Source organism: Pantherophis guttatus, chromosome 2 (genome assembly GCF_059756535.1).
Source record: "Pantherophis guttatus breed Tessera chromosome 2, ASM5975653v1, whole genome shotgun sequence".
Taxonomy (NCBI): Eukaryota; Metazoa; Chordata; class Lepidosauria; order Squamata; family Colubridae; genus Pantherophis; species Pantherophis guttatus.
The window spans coordinates 221,674,032-221,696,545 of record NC_142064.1 but is presented as its reverse complement, the minus strand read 5'-3'; the positions used below and the strand labels follow the sequence as shown (position 1 = coordinate 221,696,545).

The 22,514-nt window shown below is 41.8% G+C and overlaps 1 protein-coding gene across 33 annotated transcripts in view; it reads right to left on the bottom strand.

Annotated features, from left to right (window-relative positions):
• Positions 1–22,514, bottom strand: part of SLMAP (sarcolemma associated protein) — an 87,164-nt gene that overhangs the window by 45,447 nt on the left and 19,203 nt on the right. For all 33 annotated transcript variants that reach the window (XM_034436450.3, XM_034436427.3, XM_034436466.3 and 30 more), the window contains exons 3-5: positions 4,370–4,517; positions 3,395–3,467; positions 2,717–2,753 (exon numbers count right to left, since the gene is read on the bottom strand). In XM_034436450.3, the coding sequence (XP_034292341.2) occupies positions 2,717–2,753; positions 3,395–3,467; positions 4,370–4,517 (258 nt within the window). The remainder of the gene's footprint in view (positions 1–2,716; positions 2,754–3,394; positions 3,468–4,369; positions 4,518–22,514) is intronic.

The window sequence follows — 22,514 nt, the reverse complement described above, 5'->3', positions numbered from 1 at the left end:
AGTAACAGAAAATAAAAAGAAAATCTGGGTAACCACAAATAATGATGGGGAGAAGGAGGGAGCTCTGGAACAGACTATTAAATTGATTTGCCAACATTTAGAGGGAAATTTATTGTTTAGTAGAAACCAAAATGGAGATTTATTAAAACAAGTAATGCCGATTCAATCTATTCTCATTTAATTACAACAGAACCAGTTTAGTTGACAATGGGGATGTGGCAGATAAACTCTATTCAGAGTAAATATACTGATTTTAACAAAGCATTTGACAAAAACTCCCGTGAGACTGTAGTAAGGAAGATGGAAGGAGTTCCTCTGTGAAAAAGACCGGCCATTTCAAAATTAAAAGGATAAATGATAGATAAATGGATGGGTGGATGGATGGATGGATGGATGGATGATACAGAGAAGACTGTACCAATGACTGTACAACAACTCTGAAAAAAGAGTTAAGATCCATTCTAAGCCCCATGCTGTTCAACATATTTATGAATTATACGAGGGGTCATAAATATAATTATGAAATTTGCAGATGACACAAACATGTAGCAAACAACTTATAGGCCAGTATCAAGGTTTAGGAACATTGTGATAAACTGGAAGTTATCAGTAAGACTTTCAATAGGGATAAAACAGAAAGAGCCACATTTGCATAGGAAAAATCAAAGGCGAGAATATAGGATGAAAGGATGATACTGACAGAAGTATATTCACAAAGGATCTGGGTGTCTTGGCAGATCAGCTTGATACAGCTGCAAAAAAAAAAAGAATCTTGGGCTGCTTCAAAAGAAATATAGTGTGAGATCAAAAGAAGTCACTGATCCTGTTTTCTCCATTGGTCAGACTACACCTGGAATACTGCATCCAATTTAGGGCACATTATAGGAAGGGCATTGTCAAATTGTAACATATTCACAGGACTGTCATAGGACTGTAATTAAAATTAGGTAAGGAGCCTAGAAGCAAAAACCCATAAAGAATGGTTGGAAATACTGATTTTATGTGTATAAGTTATTTCCAAGTATCTGAAGGACTGTGTTATATTCTAATAATAGGGTATACATTAGTGATTGTTATATTTTAAGACTGTAGCTTGCTTATTTTCCTGTGGATGTTTCATTACCAGGCTAATTAATATCATCAAAGTTATATAGAAAACGGATAGAATTGTTCAGAATAGTACAAGATACGATTTTTAAAAAATCACTAAAGTCTTCAGTAAATGAATGAACATGTAATGTTTTTGACACATTTGTTTAATTGGGTTCTCTTTATCTAGTTCAGGGATGTCAAACTGACGGCCCGCAGGCCAGATGAGTCTGCAGGCCATGTGCAGGCCATGCCCACCTCAGCTCCATAAATGGGGAAAACATTGCAAAACATCATGTGATGGCAACATGATGCAGGGAGTTTGACATCCGTGATCTAGTTGTATGGAGAACAGTCAACATTTCAGCATATTTATGCAGAAATTTTCAAAATTCAAAAGATTTCTCAAAACTTTATGCATCTTGTATATATTTTGATTCAGTAAGAAAAAAATCAGAAATAAATTTGAATTTGTAAACGTTTACAAAGAAAATTGGAGCTAGTGTTGTTTGTATTCAGAATAATTTGTATGAGGCAATATAAACACAGGAAAAATCAAATATAGTAACATATGACATTCGTAAAAATGAGTTTGAACATTGAATGACTTCTACATTACATGCCTATCAAAATCCCTTTTTAATAATACAAAAATAGTTTTGACAATTTTGCCCAGATATACAGACAATATAAATCCAAGAGAAGCCATATATAACATAATATTAACTCTAATAAAAGACTACAAAAAAAGTAATGCAGCTTTCTCTGGGCTCAATTTTCTTCCTTATATGGAAGAAAATAATTTAGTAAAATGCTTATTACCTTGGTAGAGTACTTAATATACTATTAGTCATTGTGCTGGAATGTTTAATGTTCAAGAAATCATTTTCACATAGCCAACTGCAAAAGTACACAAGAATGTACCTGCACTGCAAAAGTCAATTTTCAAATCCACATTGGTCTTTAACCTAGCCTCTATTAGTTTGAAGATTAGAAATGAAAGGTACTTATAATTAGATTGTTATTGCTACAATTCTTGAAACTCCATATTTTCTAAAAAATGTAAAACATAAGCAGTATACTATAACGATGCCAACACTTTATTTTAGTTGCTCAGCAGATAACAAAATTCAGGAATAAAATTTAATCTTTTAATTTTGGTTAAGATTAAAAAGATTTAATTTAATCTTTTAATTAGCTGATGACATGAGGCTTCAAAAATTATAGTCTGCCTACAAATATCTATTTGATATAGTAATTTGAATCTATCCCATGCAATTTAATGTATTCTGTGCCACAGCAAGTGAAACAGTTATTTAAGTGATGCTAATCTGCCTTCATTAAACAATCTGAAAATAATTACATAAATTTGACAATAGGCAAAAAGCACAACAGGAAGCACTGGCCACCCAATAATTTTTTTATTAATGTGTATTTATTTTAAACAGGAATACCACAAAAAGGCATCTACATTTATAGTACAGTATCAATAGTTTGTTTAATAGTGGTTAAAGTTTGAAGGGTTAAGGAACTGTATAAGACAATAAATCATAGCTCTGATCTGTGAGAAATATCCTGTCTCCCTTGCCAACCTGGGGTATTGAAGGAGAAATGTTCTAAGGCTTACCTTATCAACAGGACTTGGTAATGGAGCATGGATGACACTATAGGGGGAAAAAGCTATCAGTTAAAAAATATTTCCACCATATTTAGCAAAGAAGAAATAAACCTTGAGTTCAAGTTCTCTCCAACTCTCATCCTTTTTTTCTGTCCCTCCCTTTCTCTCACCCCCACACAGCATTCTAAAATCAACAAAATCTTACATGCAATAAACATATTCTTATGGCTGCCAACATCAATGATGCCAATTATAGAGAAACCAACAGTAAAAGCATGAACGTGATGCTCTGTATATATGTGCACATGTATATTTACCAGAAGCCCCCTCCCAAAAAAAAGACAGGATTAAGAGATATTACTGAAGGATTAAGAAATATTACTGAATAACTAAGATATCAGGTTCACTGATTTCTATCTGCACATATCAACCATTGTCTTACATACAAATGCAGATCTATTGCACATAGAAAATTACAAAATTGTGTCCTTCCTTTTATCAAGAAACATCAAAAAAGAAAAAAATATATAGGATGGAAATGAAATAAACAGAAGGGATAGCTGCATGGCTGCCAGCCATGGCTCATGTATTAAAATGAATGAAAAAATCAGGCTGTCCTTATATATAGGGAATTTCTCTAATATCTGAATATATTGGACATTAAAATAATGTTGAAGTTGCACTTACTCTGACCGTAGCCTAGCTTCCATACCATCAGGGAGAAATAGTTTTATTGTTGAGACAATGCATCCATGAGTGACTGTAAAAAAAAAAAGACTTTAAGTTCTAAGTATCCAGTTACTAAAAATTACATTATTAAAGCAATTTATGATAATTGCAATAATGTTACCTAGAAGGAACAAAAGCAATACGCAAATGAAAACTGAACATTTTGGGAAAAATAAAATTCAAATATTCTTTCTTTCCGAGAAATAAAAAGTAGCAGGCCATTTAAAAACATCGGGAAGAAGAAGTCATGGGAGGAGGGGAGGGTTAGGGAGGGTTAGGGAGGGAAAGGGGGGGGGAATGGGAAAATTTGTATTTGTAAAACTTTTTCAATAAAAAAAAACATCAGGAAGACCTAAGTCCCATGCTACTTCTCACCTTGTGCTATGAAAAGATCAATTTCTCTACCTTATCCCAATAATTTCATTATGATATTCTAATCTCTAGAGGGTTGACTATGAGGCTTCCAATGTCACCTTCTGTAATTGATTTCAAAGGAAAGAAAGGAATTAATGTAAAATGATGCCTCTCAAACCCATTCTCACCTGATAGGCTAGAGGTAGACAACCACAGATTAAAAGGTCTAGTCATAATGTCCAACTATAAACATGGCCAGAGATAACCTAAGACAACCCTCATGAATGCCAAGAAGTCTATAAAATCTCACTTGCTCCAATCTGGGTGATATCTAAATCAGCATTGCACCTATCCCAACTAGCTCAGGTAGAATAACCACTGGACAATGGGGAGAGCATCATCATCCAAGAAAGTGAGGTATACTTGCCTCACTTCTTGAAGAAACTCATTGAAGATAATTCTTTACTATTAATATCAAGCTCAAACGCCCAACGTCTCCATTTGTTTAAAGCTTATTTTGTGATAAAATGTACTTGATATTACAATCGCAGAAGAAAAGAAAGTGATCCATACTCTTACCTTTCCGTGTGTTCTCTGTTACATCCACACCAAACTGTATAATATCTCCAGACAGAATTTCACATGGTGGACTCTCTTCAGATCCTCTGCTCAATCTCTGACTATTTATAAAGGTACCATTACTGCTCTTAGTGTCTTGAAGATAGAACTATAAGGCAAACAGAAAAAGCCTGTAATTTTTTTTGACATATTATTTAAAGTTTAAATCAAATTTAAGATTAAAACAGCAGACAATTCACTAATATGAAAATTAAAAGAGGATATTTATGATAATTCAAGTGCACTATCAGATAATGTCTATATTATAATTGCAGCAGAGTAATAAATAAACTTATTCCTTACACTTTGAGAATGAAATAGAATAGAATGGAATAGAATTCTTTATTGGCCAAGTGTGATTGGACACACAAGGAATTTGTCTTGATGCATATGCTCTCAGTGTACGTAAAAGAAAAGATACATTTGTCAAGAATCATAAGGTGCAACACTTAATGATAGTCATAGGGTACAAATAAACAATCAAATCATATTAGGAAGCAGTCAATATAAATCGTAAGTATACAAGCAACAGAGTTACAGTCATACAGTCATTAGTGGAAGGAGGTGGGTGATAGGAACAATGAGAAGATTAATAGTAGTGCAGACTTAGTAAATAGTTTGACAGTGTTGAGGGAATTATTTGTTTAGCAGAGTGATGGCGTTCGGGAAAAAACTGTTCTTGTGTCTAGTTGTTCTGGTGTGCAGTGCTCTATAGCGTCGTTTTGAAGGTAGGAGTTGAAACAGTTTATGTCCAGGATGTGTGTGTGTGTGAGGGCTCTGTAAATATTTTTACAGCCCTCTTTTTGACTCGTGCAATATACAGGTCCTCAATGGAAGGCAGGTTGGTAGCAATTGTTTTTCTGCAGTTCTAATTATCCTCTGAAGTCTGTGTCTGTCTTGCTGGGTTGCAAAACCAAACCAGACAGTTATAGAGGTGCAGGTGACAGACTCAATAATTCCTCTGTAGAACTGGATCAGCAGCTCCTTGGGCAGTTTGAGCTTTCTGAGTTGGTGCAGAAAGAACATTCTTTGTTGTGCTTTTTGGTGACATTTTTGATGTTAGGTGTCCATTTTAGATCTTGCGATATGGTAGAACCTAGAAATTTGAAGGTCTCTACTGTTGATACTGTATTGTCTAGTATTGTAAGAGGTGGAAGTATGGAAGGTTTTCTCCTAAAGTCTACCATCATTTGTACAGTTTTGAGTGTGTTCAGTTCCAGATTGTTCTGGTAGCATCATTTATTTATTTATTTGTTTGTTTGTTTCCATTTCTATACCGCCCTTCTCCAATAGGACTCAGGGCGGTGAACAGCCAAAGTAAAAAACAGAACATACAAAATTTAAAAGCAGTTTAAAATAATTAAATATTTTGGCCGTAAATTAAAACAACCCAATTTAAAATCAATTTAAAATTTAACTCGAGCCAGCCCAGCTAGTTGAAATAAATAGGTTTTCAGGGCCCGACGAAAAATCCGGAGGTCTGTTATTGTACGTATCTCTGGGGGGAGGTTGTTCCAGAGGGTGGGCGCCACCACAGAGAAGGCTCTCCCCCTGGGGGTCGCCAGCCAACATTGTCTGGCGGACGGCACCCTGAGGAGGCCCACTCTGTGCGAGCGTACTGGCCCGTGGGGGGCTATTGGTGGCAGAAGGCGGTCTCGTAGATACGTCGGCCCTAAGCCATGGAGCGCTTTAAAGGTGGTCACCAACACCTTGAAGCGCACCCGGAAGACCACCAGGAGCCAGTGCAGCTTGCGCAGGAGAGGTGTCACATGGGAGCGCCTCGTCGCCCCCATAATCCCCAGCGCGGCCGCGTTCTGGACCAGCTGGAGCCTCCGGGTGCACCCCAGGGGGAGCCCCATGTAGAGAGCGTTGCAGTAGTCCAGGCGGGAAGTGACGAGTGCCTGAGTGACTGTGCGTAGGGAGTCCCGATCTAGAAAGGGGCGTAACTGGCGTATCAGGCGAACCTGATAAAAATCATGAGGCTAGTTGTTCAACCTCCCATCATCATTGTGTCGAATGAGACCAATCACTGTTGTGTTATCTGTGAACTTCAGTAGTTTAACAGATGGATTGTTAGAGATGCAGTCATTGATATATAGAGAGAAGAAAAGTGGAGAGAACATGCAGCCTTGGGGGGGCGGACTGTGCTAATTGTACAGGTATCTGATGTGATTCTGCTTAGCTTCACCTGCTGCTTCCTGTTTGTTAGGAAGCTTAGGATCCACCTACAAGTGTGTTCAGGTACCGCTAGCTGGTTTAGCTTAGTTAGAAGAATGTCTGGAATGATGGTGTTGAATGCTGAACTAAAGTCTACAAAGAGAACCCTTGCGTAGGTCTTTGGAAATTCAAGTATTGTAGGATGTAATGCAAAGCCATATTAACAGCATCATCTATTGATCTATTTGCTCGGTATGCAAATTGCAGGGGGTCTAACAGCAGATCTGTGATGGTTTTCAAGTGGGACAGCACTAGCCTTTCAAAGGTTTTCATGACTACAGATGTTAGAGCAACTGGTCCGTAGTGATTCAGTTCCTTGATGGTGGGCTTCTTCGGCACTGGAATGTTAGTAGAGCATTTGAAGCAAGAAGGAACATAGCACATCTCTAGCGATTTATTGAACATTCGGGTGAAGATGGAGGCCAATTGATCAGCACAGACTTTTAAGCAAGAAGGAGTTATCTTCTCTGGGCCTGGAGCTTTCCTTCAGCCTGGGAAGGTGGTTTGCCGTAGCCGGTGATATTTTTAAGAGTTTTCCACATTTGCTGGTTCATTTGTTGAGAACTGATTCTTTAGATTTTCAGAATAATTTCTTTTTGCTGCTCTGATCTCCCTTGTTAATACATTTCTGGCCTGACTGATCATGTGACCATGGGGGTGCTTCAATAGTTGTAAGTGTGAAAAACAATCAAAAATCATTTTCTGGTCCCATTGATTAAAAATGTCATTTTTTGAGAATCTTTATCTATTGTGGCTCTTGCCCCCCCCCACCCCCACCCCCGGGTTTTTTGCTTTTTTAAAATGGACATTGACTTACCTGAATGTCCTTTTTCGGAACGCTGCGTATACACTCCAGCATTGGGAAAATCCTCTTATCTGACAGCAACTGAGAGAACTTTTTTTACACTTTATCTACCTACTCTGTGCTCTCTCCACGCCCCCTTTTGCACCCGAATCTCCAGTCTTGAACGAAGACACAAAAGGTGAACCACAACAAAATTCATCAACACAAAACAACCACAAGCCAACAAATAAAGAGGGAGGGAAATGGAGTGTATACGCAGCGTTCCGAAAAAGGACATTCAGGTAAGTCAATGTCCATTTTCCAGAACGCTGCTACTACACTCCAGCATTGGGACATACCCAAGCCTAACTCCCAGGGTCGGGCAAATGCTAGCCCCTTCAGTAGACCCAGACACCACTGCTTGTAACACCCGTCGCCCAAATGACGCCTCAGCCGAGGCGTAAGCATCAATCCCATAATGTCTTATGAATGGCGACAAAGAGGTCCAGGTAGCCGCCCTACAAATGTCCAATACGGAAGCCTGGGTAGCCCAGGCGGCCGAAGTAGCCGCACTCCGAGTCGAATGAGGCAAAATATTCCCAGGAACCGGGCGACGCTGATTCTCATAAACAGAAACGATATAGGCCATAATCCAACGACCTATCGTGGTCGACGACACTTTCTGACCAATGGACGCAGGATGGAACGAAACAAAAAGGGGTTCCGCCTACCGGAACGACGCTGTCCTACGCATATAACGTCACAAGGCCCTGCGCACGTCCAGAGTATGCCAAAGAACCTCGCGGTGATGCCTCGGCGAGGGACAGAAATCCGGCAGAACCAACTCCTGCACCCGATGAAACCACGAATTAACTTTGGGCATGAAGGCAGGGTCCATCCGCAGGACCACCGTATTAGCATGAAAAATGCACAAGTCTTTCCTGACCTGACAATGCAGCGAGCTCAGAAATGTGCCTAGCCGACGTGATCGCCAGCAGGAAAGCAACTTTGAACGACAAAAAACTTAAGGGAGATGGAGACAAGTGGCTCAAACGGGGACAACGTGAGGGCCTGCAAAACCAGAGATAAATCCCAAACCTGCTTGCAGAAAGATGAGGACATCCTGTATCGACGCAGACGTAGGATCCACATGAGCAGTCGCCCACCAACGGCAAAATGCTCTCCAGGAGGCTTCGTAGATCCTCGTCGTGGATGGCCACCGGGCCGAATGAATCGTACCAATCACCGTAGCTGGCAATCAGCCTTTCTTCAGGATGACGCGGCCAAATGCCAAACGGCCAACTGCGGCCACTGGGGCTCTGGATGACGAATGGCTCCCTGACACAGCACTATCCAATGTGGAGGGATCACCCACGGGTCTGCCACTGAAGTTCCACAAGATCCGTGAACCACGGCCTGCGCGGCCAATGTGGTGCCACCAGTTACATCTCCGCCCCTCTGCTATCATCTTCCGGACTACCTGCTGAATTAACGTGATGGGAGGGAAAGCGTATAGCAGACCCGCTGGCCAACGACACCGCAGAGCGTTTGAGTCTTCCGCCGCTGGAGCCAGATACCGAGTGATGAACCGGGGAAGCCGGGCGTTGGTCGGACTGGCGAATAGATCCACCAGCGGTCGTCCAAAGCGAAGAGCGATCTCCTGAAACAAACTGGGAAGCAGTTGCCATTCGGCCTGGTCGATCACTTCCCCGCTGAGCCAAACTGCCCTTGTGTTGGCCTTCCCCGAAATGTGATCTGCGAGGATAGACTCCAGATGTCTCTCCGCCCAATTGAACAGACGTACCGACTCGAGCATCAATGTCTGTGACCCCGTCCCCCCTTCCCGGTTTATGTGCGCTTTGGCGGATGTATTGTCCGTGAGTATCAGGACATGTCGACCCAAAACCATCGTCCGGAAATGCAGGAGGGCGAGGCGAATGGCTCAAAGTTCCCAGAGGTTGATACTCTGTACACGTTCCTCTGGAGAGCATTGTCCTTGGCCCACCTGGGCACCCAGGTGGGCCCCCCCAGCCATGGAGACTGGCATCGGTGGTGATCACGACCCGGTCCAGTTCCAGAAAGGTGCACCCCCCGCAGGATGGCCGACGATCTCCACCAACGTAGTGAAAGTCCGACTTGTGGAGGCACGAGGACTTTTCTTGACGTGTTGGGACTGCCGGTCCTCTGGAACGGGAGGCGTAGCCATTGCAGCGGGCGGGGACGTCTGCGTGCCCCCGGGACAATGCGGAAACACGAGACCATCTTCCCCAACAGGCTCGAAAGATTCAAGAGAGGTACTTTCCTCTGGGCCAGTACTTGGTCTAAAAGTGACTTGATGCTCTCCACCCTTTCTGAGGACAGAAAAACCTGACCTTTCTCGGAGTCTATGAAGGTCCCGAGATGTAAACTTGAGGTCTTGGGGACGAGCTGGCTCTTGTCCAGATTGATGGAGAAACCGTGCTTCCGGAAGGCCGAAAGCACCCTGTCCCTGTCTCGCTCTGCTTGTACCCTGGACGCTGAAAGGATTAGAATGTCGTCCAGGTAACACCACACTCTCACCGGGACGGCACTGAAAGAGGCGGCCAATACTGCTACCAGCTTGGTGAAAGACCAGGGAGCCGAAGAAAGTCCGAACGGCATCGCACAGTACTGGTAATGCTTGCCCGCATACTCGAATCACAGAAACTGCCGATGCGAAGGAAGCACTGGGACATGCAGGTAGGCCTCTCGTAGATCCCCCGACTGCATCAGGGCTCCCTGGCGAATTGATGCCAGAATGGACCGAAGAGAGTGCATCTTGAAACGACGGTAACGTACCGCTCAGTACAAATCCTTGGGGTTGAGGATACCTCTGACCCCGCCAGAAGTTTTGGGGACCAAAGACAGGACCGAATAGAAACTGGTCCCCTGTTGGTCTAATGGAACCGGTTCTATCGCGTTGATCTCCAGTAGGTGTGCTATCTCCTGCACCATCAAGCTGTGCGAATCTGTCGTCAGGGGAACTGGACACTGGATGAACCGTCATGGAGGCCTCTCTGTGAATTCTATCGCGAGTCCCTCTGAAATTGTGCGACGCGTCCACTCGTCCGGAGAGGACCGGGTCCACTGATGACAAAAGGCCTGGAGCCGACCCCCCACTGGTCCCGGAGTCGGTGAGTCATTTGCCCCTTCTAAAGGGCCTGGAAGTGGACCCACGATAGGGGTGTTTGGAAGCGGACTGAGGTCTGCCCCGCTCCCTGAAAAGCTGCCTGTCTGAGAAACGGTCTGGACTTTGGAATGACTGCCGGTAAGAAGGGGGGGCCTCCCCGCCCCGAGTAGGAATGAAAGGGCTGACGCCGCGTGTATGGAGTATAACACCTGTTCTTTGTCCTCGACAAGGACCGGCTCCAAAGCAGTGCCAAATAGGTTTGGGGCTTTATACGGGGCCGCTGCCAACTTCCATTTGGTCTTAACGTCGGCCTTCCACGGCCGTAGCCAGAAAGGACGTCGCGACGTGACAGATGTCGTCAACGCCCGCGATGCAAACTTTACAGAGTTCAATGAAGCGTCCGCCGAGTATTCAGTGGCAGCAATGACCTTATTAATATCGTGACGCAAACGGGAATCCTCAGGAGGGAGCCGTTCCTGAAGTTGCCGCAACCAGATCAAGGAGGCCCTTCTGGAAAAACGAAGTAGCCCTGGCAGTTCTAACAGGCCTGATGTGATCTACGAAAGGCCAATTCGGTGCGCCTGTCTTCTGCTTTTAGACCCTCCAGCGGGTCAGTTGAAACGATGGAATGAGACGTGAGGGTCGCCACCGGCGCATCCACTGTGGGCAAGACCAACATGGCCTCAAGCCCGGGCGCCACACAGAAAAACTGCTTGTCTAGATTGCTTGGCGCAGTGGACGAACCTGGTTGGGCCCAAGGTGCCAGTAGCACATCCGTGAACAGTTGAGGGCACGGAATAAAGTCCTTTTCCTGCTTGACTTGTTTAAATAAGGCACCATGAGGACCGGTCTCAGACGGGATTGTCGGGGGTTGTGCTCCCACCGAACCCAAGTTAGTAGTCAAACGAGCCTTACGCAGGAGAGACTTAAATAATGCGGGCGAAACAAGCCCATGAAGGCCGGAGTGTCAGGTACCAGTCCTTCATCCTCGGAGAATTCGAGGTCTTCAGGGCCCTCCTCGTCATGGCACGAACCCTCAGACGAAACAGACTCTCGAGAGGAGGGAGAGCGAGCCCTGCGGGACCCCGAAGTGGTCAGCCTGCCTGAAGATGTTCCTGCCGCGGGTGTCTGGGCCGCTGTTTGTGCTCCAGCCGCCATAATCGAAGCTAACGCCGTAGATAACATCGTCTGGAAGTCGAATTGTGATGGAGGTGGAGGGTTGTCCGCAGATCGGAGGTCCGCGGCTGTGGCCGTGAAGGTGGCCGAATGATGGCGCCGAGGCGGAGGGAAGGCTTCCAAGCCCGCTACAGAAATATCAGGCATCGACTGGGACACACCCTTCTGCCAAGCCAAGGAAGCGGATCGGGCTTCCCTTCGCTCCGACCCATCAGGAACAGGAACAGCCTGCTGGGCGGAAGCCGTATCAGAACCGTGTAATGAAGCTGATGCTTGCTTGGCTTTCTCACATCGTTTTTCTAACGCCTTATGACGCCTGAGAGCGTCCTTATCAGCTGCAGCGGAGGTTTTGGAAAGGCGGGACTTGTGACCGCTAGATGCAGAACGTTTGCCCGACTGTTTCTTGCGGGACTTAGTGGATCTGACAGGGCTAACCTCCTGATCACAATCTGAGGAGAATGAACAGTCCTCCATGGTGAAAACGCCTCGAGCGAGACCCAGTAGGCAGGCTAATAAATATTTATTGATTAATTGATTGATTTATAGAGAAAAAAACAAATTAAAATATGAGAAATATGAATTAATTAACGAATAGTTGATTGATTGTTGCTTGATTGATTAATTGATTGCTTGATGAATTGATAGATTAATAAACTGATTGGTTCAACGATCAAAGGAGAATTGATTAAAAATTGTCTGAATATACTGGTTATGATCCAAATTCCACTAGAGGTGATGGGACTCCTGCCAAGTCAATTAAGGGGGCACCCCACTCTCTGCCCAGGTCTGGGGATAGGCCCTACACAAAGGGGCGACCAAGGGGTGAGCGATAACCATAAACGCCCCCCCCCACTTTTTCTTTACTGAGGTAATGTCCCGGCCGGGACTGAAGTTCAGTAAGCGAGGCCCCAGAAAAGAAGCTGCGGCCCTTTACTTAGGGTCCGCGCTGCTCTAGTCAATCCAAAATGGCAGCCGCCCTTGCCCAAAATGGCGGCCGCGCGTTGGTGGCGTAGGAGTAAAAATGGCAGCCTGCCCGCGCCCACGAGAATGACTGGGCACTTTCCCCCTGGTGCCGCTTGCACACGGTCGTCACTGGGGAATGACGCCCTGGCCGGCTGCCCCCACGGCGGGAGGGTGGCGAGCAACCAAAAGCCACGCCGCACCCCCCCCCGGCAAACACTCACGGAGGTCGAGCCGAATCCAATTAAGCCGAACGCCTCAGCGCCGCCCGCAGAAGCCTGACGGGACGGCCGCTGGATAAGCAACTTGATGCCCCAGCCGGCTGCCCCACGGCGGGAGGGTGGCGAGCAACCGAAAGCCACGCCGCACCCCCCCTCGGCAAACACTCACGGAGGTCGAGCCGAATCCAATTAAGCCGAACGCCTCAGCGCCGCCCGCAGAAGCCTGACGGGACGGCCGCTGGATAAGCAACGCCACAACGTGAGGGGCGCCGGTAGCCGCTCCTTGTCAGCCTCCTCGCTGCGGCTTCAAAGTCTACCCGGTGGTCGGGGAGCGATCTGCTCAGCCCCGACTTTACCGGCAGTGAAAATCCGGCCGGATCCACCCCGAAGGGACAGAAGCCGGCAGCAGCTAGCGCGGAAGCGCGAAAGCCGGCACGACCCAGATCCCTGGGCACGCAACCGACTACCAGCTGGCTGATTCCCAGGAGAATTAGACCTAAACCTGACCTAAGACCAATACAGCAACAAGACAACAAAAAAAGGGGGCTAATCAAAAATAACCAAAAGGCCTACCGCAATACTCAGAGCACAGAGAAAACCCTCTCAGTCTGTCAGCAACTGAGAGAAAGACTGGAGATTCGGGTGCAAAAGGGGGCGTGGAGAGAGCACAGAGTAGGTAGATAAAGTGTAAAAAAAGTTCTCTCAGTTGCTGTCAGATAAGAGGATTTTCCCAATGCTGGAGTGTAGTAGCAGCGTTCTGGAAAATAGGTCTTTCATTGACTATAATATTTTTATGTATATTCCATTTTTTTTTACAGGTAGTCCTTAACTTACGATCATAATTAAGGCCAAAACTATGGTTGTAAGTCATGCTGGTGATTAAGAAGGTCACCGTGTGACTGCACCTGATTTTACAACCAGCTTTGCAGTGGTTGCTACGAATGGTTTTGTTTTGTTTTGCCAAAAAACGGAAATAAATGCAGGTTTCTAGCAAACATTGTAAAGCATGGTCACATGATCACAGGATGCTGTAAACAGCTGTAAATGCAATTTGTTAACATCCTTTTTAGATAGCAGTGCCAAGAATTGGGTATGGTATACTAAGTGAGGCTTATTCAAGCAAACTAGAGAGAGACAATTACTTTCCATTCTTCTGTTTATACATATCAGTATGTCTTATTATCAGCTGCATCATACTGCTGTCTTTTGTTCAATTTGTTATGTACTACAACAACCAGGTTATTTTCAATGATGTTCATTTCACTAATTACCCCATCTGCAGGATTTTATATTTCTCCATCTTTTTTTCTAAAATATTAATCAGTCTTCTAAGTATTATGTAAATATTTAAATATTAAGAGATAATTGCTTTCTTTGAATCATATGACCATTTTATATCACCTTATTTGTTTGTGCTGAAAATAGGTAATAGGTATATTTGTTATATGAAACAGCATAAAAGGGGGAAAGTAGTTATTCCACAAACTATTTATAAAGTTCTTATAAAAAATGTCCCATGAACACAGTACCCAGTTTTTAGGGATTTTTTCCTTATTGGGTAGCAAAAATATATCAAGGAATTATAGTTCTTCTCTTTAAGAATTATTTGTCATAAAGGAGTAAAATCTTGTTCTCTAAGTATTTTTGTTTTGGTTATAAGGGAAATTATTCAGTTAAAGAAACACATCATTTTCAAGATGTTCTAAGTTGCGTTTTTGCACTAAGAACTGTATAATTGGAAAGACCGCACCCTTATTTAGTTGCCTCTGTTTCCAATTAATTACTCATATTCCTGGTGGAATGCTTAAGTTGCAAAAGACAGGATGGAAAATGATTACATAAGTTAAATATCAAATCTCTTTTAAAATTTTAACATATAGGACATAATATAAATATGTTTGAAGCTAATAAACACAGGAGTTCAGTGTGTATTGTATATGGACAGTTATGTACACACATACTTGGTTTCCAATATGGTCTTGTCACATCTGATTTTTAAAATCTTTTGAAAGCTGTAATTTAAAAAGTCACTGAATACTGATTAACAAAAAGTTTGCATGCTGTAAAGAAACAGAATCTAACATTTTGAAAAATAAACTTCCTTCTGGGATGTAAAATCTTGTAGTAAATAAAAACAAAGGAGATCCTAAGTTAATTTTATATTAGCCACCCAGAGTTGGCTGAGTGGCTATATAATTTTGGATAAGTAAAATTAAATCGAACAAAGCCCAGTCTTTGCAATTTACCTTTCAGTCTAGAAAAACATTAAAGTTAAGCTAAGAGAGAACATTATAGAATCTAGAGTACATGATGGGAAGCTACGTAATAGTTGGCCTTTTAGGTATTGATGCCTACTATTTTATAAATGCACACAGGTACTCTTTCGTATCACCTAATAAGAAATCTAATTAAATAATGTATAGTTTTCTCCTATCTTCATGTAAACATAGCATTATTTTTTAAAGTTTGCTGGTTTGACTTGCTGATTTGAAGGTAAAAGAAATGAGTTATTTGGACTATTTCTAAATAGATCAATTTAGAAATAGAATAAATTCTGAACCAGTATGGTAAGGTAAAAGGTAAATCCTAAAAATCAACACTTATCTATATCTATAAACTATTTCATTTGTAGTATTAGAATAATGTTTATTAAAACATAAGCATTTTGTAGAATATGACTATATCTTCATAATACTAAATAAGTTTAAAATGTAAATTAAAATAGGCTTATCATTCAGGACAAATTAAATTTCATATTTTCATATGATCTAAGGAATTACAGGTAATCCTCAAGTTATAAATGTAATAGAGCCTGCCAATTACATTCGTAACCCAAGGTTCTGTTTGATTGAATCGTATTAAATGAAAGTGATCACTCCCTGCTTTCCCCAATGCATTCAGCAATCGAATGTTCAGGTCGTTAAATGCACATGAGGTATCTCAGGATGGGGAAGACCATATGGAGCCTGGTGTTGGAGCAGGCCACCCAAGGCCTTCCCCAATCTACTGAGATACCTCATGATCCCCTGGGGTCCCCACAATTGCTTTGTGGAGCCCAGTGAGACAAAGGAAACAAGCTCCGCATTGATTGGCTGACCCCAATCCCTGAAGCTGCTCATTTGAACTAGCCAGTCAGCCAGTCAGCAGCAAGCAGAAGCAGCAAGCAGAAGGCTGATTTTTGTAAGCAGGCAGCAGAAACTGATGTTTTTGCACTCGCTTGTGATCAGCTGGGTATAATGGGTTCCATCATGCTCTGAGGCATACAGTATGTCACAGAAGTGAGTACACCCCCTCACATTTTATAAATATTTAAGTATATCTTTTCATATGACAACACTGAAGAAATGACACTTGGCTATAATGTAAAGTAGTGAGTATACAGCTTGTATAACAGTGTAAATGTGCTGTCCCCTCGAAATAACGCAGCACACAGCCATTAATGTCTAAACTTCTGGCAACAAAAGTGAGTATACCCCTAAGTGATAATGTTCTAATGGGGCCCAAGTAGCCATTTTTCCTCCCTGGTGTCATATGACACATTAATGTTACACAGTCTCAGGTGTGAAGGGGGAGCAGGTATGTTAAATTTAGTGATATTGTTCTCTCTCTCTCATACCTGTCACTGCGAGTTCAACATGGCACCTCATGGCAATGAACTCTCTGAGGATCTGAAAAAACGAATTGTTGCTCTACATAAAGATGGCCTAGGCCAGAGGTGGGCAATTGTGGATCTTTTACAACCTGTGGACTTCAACTCCCAGAATTCCTGAGACAGCTTAGCTGTCTCAGGAATTCTGGGAGTTGAAGTCCAAGGTTGTAAAAGAGCCACAATTGCCCACCCCTGGCCTAGGCTATAAGATTGCCGAGACCCTGAAACTGAGCTGCAGCATGGTGGCCAAGACCATACAGCAGTTTAACAGGACAGGTTCCACTCAGAACAGGCCTCGCCATGGTCGACCAAAGAAGTTTGAGTGCCTGTGCTCTGAGACATATCCAGAGGTTGGCTTTGGGAAATAGGCATATAAGTGTTGCCAGTATTGCTGCAGAGGTTGAAGGGATGGGAGGTCAGCCTGTCAGCGCTCAGACTATACACCGCACGCTGCATCAAATTGGTCTGCAGGGCTCTCGTCCCAGAAGGAAGCCTTTTCTAAAGATGATGCACAAGAAAGCCCGCAAACGGTTTGCTGCAGACAAGCAGGCTTAGGACATGGATTCCTGGAACTATGTCCTGTAGTCCGATGAGACCAAGATAAACTTATTTGGTTCAGATGGTGTCAAGCATGTGTGGCAGCAACCAGGTGAGGAGTACAAATACAAGTGTGTCTTGTGTACAGTCATGCATGGTGGTGGGAATGTCATGGTCTGGGGCTGCATGAGTGCTGCCGGCACTGGGGAGCTACAGTTCATTGAGGGAACCATGAATGCCAACATGTACTGTAACATACTGAAGCAGAGCATGATCCCCTCCCTTTGGAGACTGGGCCGCAGGGCATATTCCAACATGATAACGACCCCAAACACACCTCCAAAATGACCACTGTCTTGCTAAAGAAGCTGAGGGTAAAGCTGATGGACTGGCCAAGCATGTCTAGACCTAAACCCTATTGTGCATCTGTGGGGCATCCTGAAACAGAAGGTGGAGGTGCACAAGGTCTCTAACATCCACCAGCTCCATGACGTCATCATGGAGGAGTGGAAGAGGCAACCTGTAAAGCTCTGGTGAACTCTATGCCCAAGAGGGTTAAGGCAGTGCTGGAAAAAATTGGTGGTCACACAAAATATTGACACTTTGGGCCGCATTTGGACATTATCACTTAGGGGTGTACTCACTTTTGTTGCCAGCAGGTTAGACTTTAATGGCTGTGTGCTGCGTTATTTTGAGGGGACAGCACATTTATACTGTTATACAAGCTATATATTCACTACTTTAAAATGTAGCCAAGTGTCATTTCTTCAGTGTTGTCACATGAAAAGATATACTTAAATATTTACAAAATGTGAGGGGGTGTACTCACTTCTGTGACATACTGTAAATGTAGCCTTGACCAAAGCTCATCTTTTTAATTGCTTAGGAATTTTTTTTTTGTACAGCTTCTTTAAGATTGAAAAACCTTTGGAACTACAATCCATTTAATAGAAAAGAAACTATGCCTTTTCACCTTTGTAAGATCTTCATTTTTTCGGCAACTATTGGCAATAAACAGCAAAAAGAGTTACTTTAGACTTTAAAGTTGTTTATATATAGTTTACATGCTAAGGCTTTGTGAAACTGATTTAAAGAAAGATTTTGAAACTAATTAGATTATTTCATGTGTGAAAAAGTCTTTTGCTTACATTTCAATGTAAAACAAGCCTTTGATAGTTGATTACTAAAGCACATGATGGCTTCTTTAAAGGAAACTTTTGAACTCTGTGGAAACTGTTTTAACTGGGATTAAAATTTGTTACTGAAGATGAACAAACTCCTTTGAAGACACTTGAAATGGATTTTAAGGTGGACTTAAAAATTATAGCTTACAAGAAGGCGATGGAAATACTGGCTGTACAAGTGAATTGGATGATCATTTAAAAACAAAACAAAAAACACCCCATACCAATTAATGTACTAAGAGCAATGTGGACTAGGCTTTTAAATTGAAATATAAGAGAATTACTTCCGGTGAAAAGGTGGCCAACTAATTACACGCTCAGGGAAGGATCCCTAAGGGGTTTTTCCCTGAATTCTGAGTCCATGTGAGGTATATATACGGTATATATTTAAAGCTACCTTTATTTTGTGCTATATTTGTACAGTACAATTGAGAAAAGTCATTGTATTGCTCTAGTAATATCTATTTCAAAGAATTAACAGTTCAGTTGACTCAGACTGGGTTTAAACTGCCATAATAGATAAAAAGTAAAATAAAAGTCATCTAATAAAAACATCTGACTGTAAACCACAATGGCAGTCGGGCAAAATTCAGAGACCAACTTGTGTTGTTCAGATTTTTGAAGTGCAGGAGTATGTATATTTTTAAGTTATGAGCCTCCAGGAGTGAAATAGAAGTCTTGGGGAAACACTTTGTTACATTATTATTGTATTTTTATAATTTTATTATTGGCATGTAATCTATGTTGTTCTGCTTATAGAAATTAGATACTATTATTTGACACAGTTTTTTGCGAGCTACAATGTGACGTAATCATTAATTACAATTAATTATAATAAAATTCAATGTAGAAAATTTCAGCTTTAATTCCATAAATAATAGATGGTAGTAAGTAATAATAGGTAATAAACGTAATAAAAATAATTACACCCTGTAATATTTGACTATATTAGTTCTTAATGCAGACTTCACTTAAAGCTAACAAAAAATAAAATATTTCATTTATTAAAATGTTTACACCAATATTATTTATTTCTGGATAAGCAGAATGTTACTGCCTAACCAAAATATACACTAACAATTCATATATGCAATTTATTGACTGGAGATGTGCTCAGTATTTCTGAAATTATTATAAATTTGGATGTTTTCTATTTTCTATTATGCCATCAAATTAAAATTAAATGGTATGTAGATAGGGCTGATTTGTCAGAATGCCAGATTTCTAGGAATTCCCTGACATTGTTTGGGTCTGATCTAAAATATTTTTTGCTTACCAATTGAAATTGCGGTTGTATTTGTTTAAGTGTTTAGAGATGAATATGCCTCAAACTTTTAACACACTTCTACTGCAAATTGTCGGACATTGTGTGCACACAGAGATGACATTTCCACCAGAATTGATGCTAAAATGAAGCTACTGACATTTTGTTTCAGTGGCATTCCTTGTGGAGCTATCATCTGCACATACCTCTGCCTGCTTATGTGGGAGGCCCTTCAAGCTGCAACACTAAACCTACCATAAGATGTAGTGCTTTGATGGTTCAAACAGGATATTTGTATAAGCACTGCTCTGTTTAATGCTTTATTACACACTGCTGTTGAAAACAGTGTAAGTGTGGGGTCCTTCGTGCTTTCTGATTTTGATGGTTTTCTTGAAGACATTTCATTATCAAACCAGGTAACATCATCAGTGTTAAAAGGAAGTGGGAGTTTGCTCTTTTTTCAAACTTGAGCTACAAATATTCTCTTTTATTGGCATCAATGTAAGTAAATAGGTTTTGGTGTGAAAATATTGGGTGATCTTGGATTAAACATTTTACTTTCTTTAATTCTATGTTTTATAAAAGCTCTTTCCTTTCACAATGTTTATTTTGTCAATGAAAGTGAAAAAAAATTGGGTGGAGGACATTAATGGATAAAGCCTTTCTCACAGAGTACCTTTATTCTTAATTATTTTTTTAAAAAAATTTGATTTATATGTCGCCCTTCTCCGGAGACTCAGGGCGGCTTACAATGCGTTAAGCAATAGCCTTCATACTTTTGTATATTTTATACAAAGTCAGCTTATTGCCCCCACAAACCGGGTCCTCAATTTACCTACCTTAGAAAGGATGGAAGGCTGAGTCAACCTTGAGCCTGGTGAGATTCAAACTTACTAATTGCAGACAGCTGGAGTTAAATTACAATGCATTAGTCTGCTGAGCTATCCAGGCTCCTTTTTGTTTCCTTTCACTTTTTGCTTTAATTTTAAACATATCTGTTATGAAGTGATAATACTAAATGACTATAGCTCTTTCACCCATAATAGAATTTCAAATAGTTACATTGTTTTTTAAAACAAACTTCTATAAATACTACTACTTTGCTGAGAGACAGCATTGTGCTCTCAGGGAAGTGATGGAGAGTTGGGGTGAAGAAGAAAAGAAAGACAATCATTCAGATGGTATATAATTTATTAAAGGTTAATAATAAGGCTAATTTAAACATAAATTTCTAGATAACAGAATAGAAGTGAATGCAATCCAACAAAGAGATGATCAGCTGTGGGAAGTGCAAGACCTATTTCACAGACAAAAGCCAGGAAAAGCTCCAGGCCCAGACAAGATAACTCCTTCTTGCTTAAAAGTCTGTGCTGATCAATTGGCCTCCATCTTCACCCGAATCTTCAATAAATCGCTAGAGATGTGCTATGTTCCTTCTTGCTTCAATTGCTCTACTAACATTCCAGTGCCGAAGAAGCCCACCATCAAGGAACTGAATCACTATGGACCAGTTGCTCTAACATCTGTAGTCATGAAAACCTTTGAAAGGCTAGTGCTGTCCCACGTGAAAACCATCACGGATCTGCTGTTAGACCCCCTGCAATTTGCATACCGAGCAAATAGATCAACAGATGTGCTGTTAATATGGCTTTGCACTACATCCTACAACGCTTGAATCTCCAAAGACCTACGCAAGGGTCCTCTTTGTAGACTTTAGTTCAGCATTCAACATCATCATTCCAGACATTCTTCTAACTAAGCTAAACCAGCTAGCGATACCTGAACACACTTGTAAGTGGATCCTAAGCTTCCTAACGAACAGGAAGCAGCAGGTGAAGCTAAGCAGAATCACATCAGATACCTGTACAATTAGCACAGCCAACCCCACCCCCCCCCCAGGCTGTGTGCTCTCTCCACTTTTCTTCTCTCTATATACCATTAACTGCATCTCTAACAATCCATCTGTTAAACTACTGAAGTTCACAGATGACACAACAGTGATCGGTCTCATTCGACACAATGATGACGGGAGGTTGAACAACTAGCCTCATGATGCGACCAGAACAATCTGGAACTGAACACATTCAAAACCGTACAAATGATGGTAGACTTTAGGAGAAACCCTTCCATACTTCCACCTCTTACAATACTAGACAATACACTATCAACAGTAGAGACCTTCAAATTTCTAGGTTCTACCATATTGCAATATCTAAAATGGACACCTAACGTCAAAAATGTCACCAAAAAGCACAACAAAGAATGTTCTTTCTGCACCAACTCAGAAAGCTCAAACTGCCCAAGGAGCTGCTGATACAATTCTACAGAGGAATTATTGAGTCTGTCACCTGCACCTCTATAACTGTCTGGTTTGGTTTGCAACCCAACAAGACAGACACAGACTTCAGAGGATAATTAGAACTGCGGAAAAAACAATTGCTACCAACCTGCCTTCCATTGAGGACCTGTATATTGCACGAGTCAAAAAGAGGGCTGTAAAAATATTTACAGAGCCCTCACACACACACACATCCTGGACATAAACTGTTTCAACTCCTACCTTCAAAACGACGCTATAGAGCACTGCACACCAGAACAACTAGACACAAGAACAGTTTTTTCCCGAACGCCATCACTCTGCTAAACAAATAATTCCCTCAACACTGTCAAACTATTTACTAAGTCTGCACTACTATTAATCTTCTCATTGTTCCTATCACCCACCTCCTTCCACTAATGACATTGTTAATGACTGTTTCCTAATATGATTTGATTGTTTATTTGTACCCTATGACTATCATTAAGTGTTGTACCTTATGATTCTTGATGAACATATCTTTTCTTTTATGTACACTGAGAGCATATGCACCAAGACAAATTCTATTCTATTCTATTCTATTCTATTCTATTCTATTCTATTCTATTCTATTCTATTCTATTCTATTCTATTCTATTCTATCAAAATT